The following is a 10,604-nucleotide window of genomic DNA, read 5'->3' as shown; positions in this document are numbered from 1 at the left end:
AGTGGGAAAGAAAACAAACTAGTTCTGTGGGATCTAAAAGTGTACAAGAACTAATGATCAAAAACTATAGAGAACAGATGTTAGCACAATAAGAGAGATCTACTTTCTTTCAGATGTATCCAGAAATGAAATGGACTGTCCCAAAAAGTAGCATGCACCCCATAACTGGAGGCATACAAGTAGAGGCTAAGTAACTCTTAGCAAAAATATAGACTGAAGTATACAAAGGGAGTTGGATTACATGACCTTCAAGGCCCCTCACATTTCATCATTTAGCTTCAATAGGAAAATATTTATAGAAGTGGTAAATAAGAATAAAACCATGAGAAAGACATCCTGATGAGACAGAGAGGAGTTAGATGCAACCTGTGGCCTTCAGCACCTTCAACAAAGACTGACACAGAAAAAGTACTCAGAGAAGCAACCTATGGTATAGATAGGAAGTCCTACAGCAATATAGAGGAAAAAGAAATTAGAAAAGTCTTCTAGGAAAAGGCAGAAATTGAGAGGGAGCACAAGTAGGATTCCAACCAACAGAAATACAGACAGGCATGGTCACTCTGAGCTATGCACCCTAGGCTGTTGCCTTGACTTGACTAAAAAGATTCATTGGTAGGCTTGACTTTTCTAGAATGCACCCTAAGGTGCCCATTTTACAATATGCAAGTGCTTCCACACTCACCACACCCACTATTAAATCACAACCAGAGACTTCTGCATCAGCCCTACACATATCTCTAAGATCATTCTTAGAGAAGATATTGCTGGGCATTTATTTCCCTTGTTTGGAAACTCTGTATTCAGCTCTGTACACAGAAACTTTTAAGTTTGGGGAGGAGGGCCTTCTGTCCTGGCATTCAGCATTTCCATATCATGGCTCCATCCTAGTTTCCCTTCCCAGGCAATCTGCTCTTCTTACATACTCCATACTCCAACTACACATCTATTCCACCCATGTGCCTTTACATAAGCTCTTCTAGTCTTCTGTCCCATAGGGCCCATTCAAAAGGTGACTTTCCTAAGATATAAAGACAGGAACAGTTAAGGGATGGCAGTCTGATAGTATTTGGTCAAAGGTCCTAGAAACCCCTTAATCCTACCTTTGACCAATTCACCCACTACCAGGTTTAAGAACAACACATAGCAAAAGCATGGGCCTTAGACCTTAAACCTAGACTAGATTTCCAAAGGGTTTGGCTAAACACAACAAGGTCTCCTAGAACCTACACAAAGCTTCCTTTTCCTATTATATCCAGAACATAAAGACTCCCCTAACTTACCCTTTAAAGTGACAAAAAGTCACTCAAGATGCAACAAGGGGAACAGGAGAAGAGTTAGGTGAACTGCAGCTTTTATAACTCCCCAAAATCCTCCCATGGACCATAATCTAAACCACTGGGTTTGGGATTGCCCAATACCCATCACAGCAGCCCTTTCTTACTGCTCCCTTAGGACACAGTGCAATATAATGGTCTAAAGCACAGGCTCTAGAATCTGAATGTCTGAATGTAATCCAACTTGCTCTATTTATTAACTGTGTCATCTTAGATAAGTTTCAATAGCTCTTTGATCCTCATTTTCTGTAAAATGGAGCTAGTGGTAGTTCAGACCTCATAAAATTATTATGACGATTATATGAAAAAAAATGGACATAAAGAGCTTAGCAATATGTCTGGACTATAGTAAGCCCTCCATAATAACCATATGCTAGTCATTGCTCAGCATTGGTGATGCAGTTGGGAACAAAACAGACACAGTGTCTGCTCTCAGGACAATGAGAGTTTGATGAAGAAGACAGAAAATAAGCAAATACACGTATCCAATAAGTGTTACAAAGAAAAATGCCCAGTGTAGTCAAGTTGTGATCAGGGAATGGTGGCTGGGCAGGTCAGGAAGGCTTCCTTGAGAAAGCAATGTTTAACATCTGAAGTATGAAGGAAATTCATGTAAAGAGAGTTGCCAGGAAACATTGCACAAGTGTGAGAGACCCAAACACCAGAACTCTTGCCCAGAAATCAGAATAAAGCCAGGGTGACCAGGATACAGGAAGTCAGAGGGAAGAGAAAAAATATAAGAGTTGGGAACTCAGAGTTGGATTCGGGCAACCAGAACAGTTGTATCTAATTTAAATTGTCATAAAGCAGCAAAGTATAACCTAAGACAAACTCCAAATTGGATTCTCCACTTCTCACATCCTCCACTTTTCCCTCTGCCTGGAAAATAGACCAGAACCTGAGTTCTTATCTGCTCCCAAAGAAAAATAACCCCCAGCTCTCCCACCCCCAGAAAGCTGCTGACCTTTCATAATTGCATGTGGCTATACTAACACAGGTCATGTTTAAGCCACCACAATTGAGGATTTGTACATTTCTGTGGAATTAATGAGCAGCTGAGAGACCTGGTGATGCTTGAAGGGGGGATGGGAGGGTGCATCCATCCCAGCAGGCGGTCACTCTGGCTCTTAGCACACATGCTAGGATAGAGTCATTGCTGAGGTTTGAGCTTTTATTGGGGTGCTCTATGACATGTGGGGCCTGGCAGACTTTTCTTAGAAAACAAGCATCTGAGAAGTTGGGATGAAATCACTGTTATGAGAAATGAAATGAGCCAACTTTGAACTTTTCACTCACTCTTTTCTCCCTGAGTATCAATTTCAAAACAATATCTGTAAGGATGACATTTAAAAACAGCTGGTATGTCAAAACTAGACAAGGGAAAACCACATTTCCCTTAGGCAAAAAGGGAAACTGCTTTTGCTTATGACAGATTAGTACGGGGGGTGGAGGGAGCAGAAGAACCATAGTTAAAAGGCACTAGACCCCATAACTGTAAGCTTAAGCAAGTCAGTCATAAGTCCTCAGTTTCTCTATAAAGTGAATGAAATTACCTAGATCAGTGTATATCAACCTTGCTTATATAATTGAATCACTGGGAAGTTTTTAAAATTCAAGATATACAAGACACACACTATCCTATCAAGTCAACATCTTTGGGATTAGGTCTCAGGCTTCAATGTTGTTGTTTGTTATTGTTTCCCAAAATTTCCCAAGACTCCCTCCAATGTGCAGCCAAGTTTAAACTAGTGAGCTAGTCATTTTTAGCATTGCTTTCCACTCCCAAAGTGTGGGCTCTCTTCATCTCTTCTCTTGAGATCCATAAAAGTGTTAGAAAGGAAACCAATTATCAGGCAGTACCCACCACCAATAGATGTTAGAGGGTTTTAACTACATCTTGGGCTATGTTCTCTCACACTTTGATAGGCAGCAATGCTGACTGTGCCACCAATCTTTTCCTTTAAGATAAATTGAATAAGTACTACCAACTTCAATGGGAATGTGTGAGACCTTTTCAGAAACAAAGCCCAAGATCATTAGAATGAACTTTAAACTTTTTGTTTTTAATTAAAAGGATGAGATAGAGAAAAAATAATAGGAGGTAGACATTTCAAGTTAACCTATAGACGTTTCCATATTTTATAAACACATACAAAGTTACTTTCTTTTCAACATTTTTAGGTGAGAATAAGTAACCATTAATACTTCATGTTTTCATTTCACATTTCCCCCATAGAGTATTACAGTGGTATTTATTTGGCCTTGACTTAAAAGAATGCAATCCAACCTTCCTTTTCATTGGAGGACAACCAAGACAGAATATAAATAAATCAACTCTGAGGGTTTGAGGAAGAGACAAAGCCAGTGTGGGTGGAACATCATATGGGGCAAGTTTCTCTGAATCGTTGATTTTAAAAAGAAATAACATTGAAACACATTGACAGAACTGCCAGTAATAAGAAGATATTCCTAACAAAGTATTGAAGAAAGAACAAAAATTGGGTCAAAACTGCCCTGGTTAGTCAGTCTGACCAAAGTAGGTAGACATTCTTCTTGGGTCACTAGAATATAATGATATGCAAAAGAGAAAGCCATACAATTTTTAAGAAGGATCCTATGTGGTTGGGTTTTCTTAGACAAAATTAAAGAATATCGATTAAGCATTTTACTATAAGCTGGACACTCTTGGAGATAGTTAAGGAATAAAAAGATTTGGTCCTTGCCTCTCTCCAGATAGCTCCCTTAAAGAAGATGAAACTTACATACCTGAAGCAGAACTGTTACAAGAGAGTGCATAATGTATGAGTACTAAGGTGAGGAAGTCCAGCACTTACTGGTACAGTCTAGGATGGCTTCAAGAAAAATGTGAGAATGGAATACAGTATGAGTAGGGTTGGCCTTCAAGAAAAAAAAACTCTCAACTTATAGATAATTCTTCTTTATGTTGATTCCCACCAAAACACACACACACACACACACACACACACACAAAAAAAAAAAAAAAGCAATCCCCATCTCAAAAATTCTATGAGGATAATTTAATAGGAAGTTAAGAGATGAAGAAATACAGGTTTGAAATTCATATCATTCAAGTCATATCATGAAGTTTCTTTCTCCAAAGGAACTCAGAACAGCACCCTTCCTCTTGTCTAGAAGGATATGGTTTTAACCCTATATTGTATTCTTGAACATTCCCCCTAACTCATCTGATCTTTGGGTGATTATTGGAATCGTTTTCATATCTAGAATTCCAATAATCTAGAAATCACAAAGCTTATAAGCACTGATCTGAAGTCAACCTGGAATTGCAGGTGATATGTACTGATAGGAAGCATTTGACAGATAATGAACCTTGCAATGCATTCACATTTTCTTTAGCACATACCTCTTTGCAATTACTTTTTGCCTATTGTATTATTCAACTAAGTCCTACATTTCCTTAACACATGCTGCCAATAGTAGGATAGCATTTCCCCTGAAGTAAATTAGAGAAAATTTTTTATTTTAATCCAACAATAACACAGCCTTAATTTTTAACATTTGAAATAATTGTTCACATAGTGGCATCACTCTTGCTAATAAAAGCCTGTAGGTACATACATAATCATATTTCATAAACCTGGAGATTTAAATGGTCTAGAGAGGTAAGAAGATATGCACAGGGTCACATGAATAGTGGATGTCAGAACTAGAACTAAAATTCAAGTTTTCTAAACCCCATTTCCAGAGCTTTTCCATTTGGTTCATGTTGCTACATTATCATCAATGCAACCATAGAACTATTTCACTTTTAGAAAACACAGAATATAAGAACCAGAAAAGATTTTAGAGATCACCCGGTCCAGCAAACCTCATTAAACAGAGAACTTAAGATCCAGACAGGGGACCAGACATTTCCAGAGCCGTGCAACAGTTTTGTGAGGTCATGGGAAGTCAAAATTAGCATTACAGAATAGGAAGGGAGTTGGATGGGTGAAAGGATAGGGGTGACATTTTATGTCCATTGTTGACTCTTTCTCCTTGCCAATCATTGCCAAGGACCTGGGGAAGAACCCCATGGTCCTCCTGAAAAGGGTTTCTGTTTGATCCCACAGCAATCCATCAATGAAGCCATACGGACATCGACACTCCCCCGAAACAGTGGGGCAGGAGCCAATGGTGGTGGTGGTAGTGGAGAGAATGGCCGAGTGGTCAGCCATGACTTCCCCAAGTCCATGCAATCAATTCCCTGCATGAGTCACAGTTCAGGGATGCCCTTGGGAGCCACAGGATTATAACTGGAACAGATGGAGATCCCTTGGGGAGCAGGCTCGGGCTCCTCCAACCCCATCCCAAGCCCTTCAGTGCCAAAAACAACAAAATGAAACGCAAACTACCACCAACCACTATGACCACAAGGAGGAGGATTCAACAGATTTTCCTGAAGAACTGAAAACCATTCTGCTATCCCTTTTCCTTTTTTTGATGTTCTTTCACCCTTTTCCGTTGCTAATTAAGGATGATAAATCACACTGCACTGCAATAAGGGGAAATAACCCTATCTAAAAGAGCTTGTGTCTCTGACAGTAGTGTCATCAGAACACTAATGAGGAAACTATTGTTTTCTTTTAATTCATTTGTTAATGTGTCTTAGTGTGTGCAATTTTTTCTTACTAATACTTGTGGTTTGCAGGTTCTGTTAGGCCCCTTCCTTCTCCTTACTTCTTATTCCCAACTCCTTACCCACCCCTCTTCAGTTTTCAGATTGGAGATTGGAGGTTTGTTCTACTTACAAGCAAAAGGAAAAAAGCAACTTTCGAACTAATTCATCATGAGAGCTCTCCAGTTACCCTCTAGCCTATGGCTCCAAGCCCTGGATGGAAATGGAGGTCACTGAAGGAGGGAGCTGCCTTCCCCAGACAAAGCACTGCCTAAACACTGATTTAGCTGAGAATGCGTTTGAAAAGCAAGTGAGGCAAAGGCAAGTGTGCACTCAGAGGAGACTCATGGAGTTATTGCTGGGAGCCAGATAAAACTTCCTTTAATGTATAAGAGCCATCTCATAGGCCTTAGGTGGAATGCTATATTTCTTCACAGAGTCAACCTCCGCCCTGAGAAGTATGTCTTTCTAACTACATTCAAGCCCAAGGGCAATTGGCCTCCTGAGCCAAATAGAGACTTGGGAACAGCTGGCAGCCAGGAAGATAGCACCCATGATTTTCGCTTCTCATTTGCTTAATATCTGAGCAGGAGCCCCACTGAGGAATAGACTCTTTCTCTTTGAAGCCTCTGATATGAGGGAAAATGCTATGCAAGCTAAGTGCAAAAGAAAGGTAATGAAAGAATTTTGGAAAAGGAAGCTTCACTGAAGCCCAAAAGCAATAGAACCTTCCATGATGCGCCCTCTCTTTGGTGAGAGGCTGAATATGATGCTTAGGGTTTCACTGACCCAGAGAACTTGGGTTTTCATGTCCATATAAAGTGTTACTTTAGCATGTGGCCAGACAATTTTCTAAAAAGTAAAATACCCAATGCTTTATTACTTGGAGGAAGAAAAGGAGATGGATTACATTGATAATGACATTGAGGTCCTTAAGATCCCTGCCCCAACTTTTAAGCCAAGGAGGCAGGCCTTCCCCCCAGTTAAAACAGAATGGAGATGTTACATTCTGGTGACCAGAGTCAATACACCCAAGATCATGAATACAAAGCTAAACTAAAGCAAGACTGGAGAGGTGACAGGGCTTGTGGAGAGAAGCCCAGGCAGACTGCAACTTTGGTTGGGAGGGTGCAGTTCCTAGCACATGGCTTTCCTGGAGATCCTAACTATCACTCTTGGTGCAATTGGCTTCCAGCTCTCCAGCAGCCATCTCCTAGGTGCATGATTCAGTGTGTGCCATGTGTCATTAGCTTTTTTGATAACCATATTCTGGCTGTTCCCTTATCCCCAACTTCTATCCAGTCTTCTCTGCTAGGGGTTATCATTAGCAATTGACAAACTAATGGTTTTGAAGCCTGCCTACAAGTAGGCAGCATGATTGGTTTCATCTGTAGATTCTCTCATTGGACACCCAACACCTCTATATCCTTCCCATTCTTCTTTCATCAGCCATAGCAAAGAATCATTCCAAAATCAAACTCTTTGCCCTTTCAACTCAAGTGTTGTTCAGTCTCTCACATGTCAATGTGGGAATGGTACATGAAGCAAGACCCTTGAAGTGGATTATCACTTTTCACTACTGCCAGGTGATGTCCTCCCCAGCCCCTGCCCTCTTGACAGATTTTTCTCAGCCCTTATCCTACCACTTCAGAATCTGGTATGACCCGCCATTAGGGAACCTACATTTCAGAGGAGTTGGAAACAACCCTGTACCATTAACATGCTTCAAAGACCTTTGCCTTTGGCCTGGTAGGATGACTCTCCAGCTACTGAGCTCACCAATAACATGATCTGATGGTGAGAGGCAATCTGTGCTAGAAATGAAGGTCTATGCTAAGTGGAGGTCCAAGACTCCAATGGAAAATATTTTTTTGTCAATGGAGAAGTGACAGGGAAAAACAAAAGCAAGGGCGTAAAAGTTAACTTGTATTATGTATTTTTACTACACTTTTCTTAAAAATAGAACAATGGGAAAACTCTGAAAGATTGACATTTTTCTCAACAGGAACCCATACTTAACAGTTCTAGCTTTCATTAAATTTTGCTCTTTGGTACCTGGGCCTTTTATTTAACACCTATATTTGTTTTAACTCTCTTGGCAGATGTGTGGAAGGACTTTTGCTTGATCAAACACTAAATATTTTTTTTTTGTTTCTGTTGGCTTTTTTCCAAGTAGCCAGGTTTATTTTTTTTCTTCTTTTTGCATTTGCATAAACTGAAAATATCACCGAGAATTAAATCACTGTGGATCCATTATCTACTTTTCATATTTGTTCATTCCATTGTGCCATTTCTGAAGCCAGAGCTCTAGAACTTATGTGATTTCCTTATTATGGAACCAAAGTCCACAATTTTTAATGGTGGTTACTATGCATGACTCACAAACAGATCTCAAACAAGTCACTTCAGCTGAACTGAATTGTTGTGAGTTATTCATCCAAATAGGATAGCAAAAAAAAAAAAAACCCAGAAACAAAATAAAAGAGACAGAGAGTGGTATCTTATTTTCAAGGGCTATAGTTACAATTGCATAAGGAGCCACTTGTAATAGTCATAATACCTCTAGGGAACTGGTTGGCTCACAGGGAATGTCTCTCAGACATCCCCAAACTGGAAGCCAAGTGATGTTCAGATAATCACAAGAAAACCAAATCTAGACCAGGTTTCTAAGTAGATAATCTTGGTCCTCAGACCACAATTCTTGCCTGAAAGCTTTTCTTTTACAAAAAAAAGAGGGCTCCTGTGAAGAATCTGACATTCGTTGACACTTCAATATTGAATAGCTCCAAATGTTTTCTTTCCTAAGGAATGCTACATATTAATATGGGTCAAAACTTTAAAGGCATTTCAGGTAACAATTACCATGATAGAAAAGGGTGAGGGGGGGGGGGGAGAAGGGGGGGAAGGAAAAGAAACTAACAGACTTGTAGTAGCTCCAGGCATTGTAGTCCCCTCCATTGAAGGTGACATTGAATAAAGAAGCAGGTAACACCAACATGAGGAGAAAACTGATCACCTTACCATCAAATAGTTGGGACAATTATAATGGCTATAAGAACACTTATTAAGGACATACTATATTAAGCACACTTAATACCCTTTTATATCATGACAATGATCTCTAAAGTAGGGCCTTACAAAAGAATTCAAATTTAAAGAGATGACATTAACTTGCTCAAAGTCCTGTGACAGAGCCAGGATTTGAACTGGGTTTGCTCAAATACAAAGCCTTTATGTTACCCACCTCTCTGTTAACCAAACTATGATGCATGATAGTCAGAAAAATAATAGGCAAATAGTTTTCTACCTTTCCGTTATGCCAAAGTAACTTAAAATGGTTAAAGCTACACTTGTCACACCTTTGGGAAGGTCAGCCTATTCTATTGGGCATAAGAGCTCACTAATCCAGACAAAATTGCCAAAAGGGAAGAAGAGGAAAAAGTTTCTTTAGCCCCTTTAAAATGGATCCAGGCCAAGAGACAGCAAGGAAGATGAGGAACTGAAAAGCAAGTCCCCTGCAGAATAATTGATTCAGCCTGGGGAAGGATTCTCAGGGCTGTTCTGAAGAAATGAAGCTATATGTCTGTGTGTACAAGACCATGATCAGTTCTGGGGGTTACAGGCCAATGCATTTAGCACTAAGCTAAAGAGAGGAGTTCCTAAATAAAAGCATAATAAATAAATAGATAAATAAATAAATAAATAAATAAATAAATAAATAAAATGGTGTTCCTAACAATCAAAGTTTCCCCATGAGAGTATTAGACTAATTCTGGAGTTGGGACAAACCCCTATCAAGGAGACTCTGCTGGTGTGAAAGTTGACACATACATCCTCTACTTTTCCTTGTCTTGCATATTTTATAGCCCTATTTAGGTTATCTGATCAGTAGCACTCTAATATATACCAAGAGGGAGTCATCAAAGCCCTACAGAAATGACAATGGATATCTTTCACTGAAATAATGTCAAAAATCAATTTATCCTAATTGAGAGACAAGATGGCAAGTTCCTTTCTTACCAAATGTTAATGCTCTCTATAAGAAAGAATGTCTATGGAAGTCCACTATTATCCCACTTTACAGATAAGAAAACTGAGGTTCTTGAATAAGAAGCTACTTCCCCCAAGATCACCTTGTGAGTAGAGAAGCAATGTAGTACCGTGGAAAGGCCAGAGATTATAGGGTTCACATTACCTGGCTTCTCCTTATTTATGTCGACTTTAAGCAAGAAAATTAAATACTCTGACCTCATTTTCCTTATCAAAGAATTGGGACATCTGATGTCAAAATAGGCAGAGATTCTCTTCCCTAACTGCAAACTGGAATCACCTAGGAAACTTTAAACAAAATCACCAACCCCCAAAATCCTTCTCCAAATACAGTTTGCTTGAATGAAGGCATAGTTGTTTTATTAAAGCTTCATTTGTTTGAACAATCATGTTATTATAATGTGCAGCCAGAATTGACAATCACTAAATTGGGCCATCCAAAGAAAATGCTCATGAAAACATCATTGAAAATTACAAAGCACTATTATTAGTGGTATTTTACCAACACCATAAACCAGGTTACCTGATGACAGTCAAATCTCCATGGTCCCAAGAGAAAAAAATGCCTTTATAGTCATCTG

General features: G+C 39.4%; 1 protein-coding gene across 3 annotated transcripts in view; it reads left to right on the top strand.

The window, feature by feature from the left end:
• The window catches only part of GRIA1 (glutamate ionotropic receptor AMPA type subunit 1), a 264,606-nt gene extending 256,150 nt beyond the window's left edge, over positions 1 to 8,456 (top strand). For 2 of the 3 annotated variants that reach the window (XM_084885451.1, XM_084885450.1), the window contains exon 16: positions 5,408 to 8,456. In XM_084885451.1, coding sequence (XP_084741577.1) covers positions 5,408 to 5,611 — 204 coding nt within the window. In that variant the 3' untranslated portion in view covers positions 5,612 to 8,456. The remainder of the gene's footprint in view (positions 1 to 5,407) is intronic. The other variant, XR_014795150.1, reaches the window with a different exon arrangement.
• Positions 8,457 to 10,604: the final 2,148 nt, after the last annotated feature.

Source organism: Pipistrellus hanaki (assembly GCF_964339955.1).
Source record: "Pipistrellus hanaki genome assembly, chromosome: 5".
NCBI lineage: Eukaryota > Metazoa > Chordata > Mammalia > Chiroptera > Vespertilionidae > Pipistrellus > Pipistrellus hanaki.
Note: the sequence above shows the minus strand (reverse complement) of the source record. Positions and strands in the feature narration are given on the sequence as shown.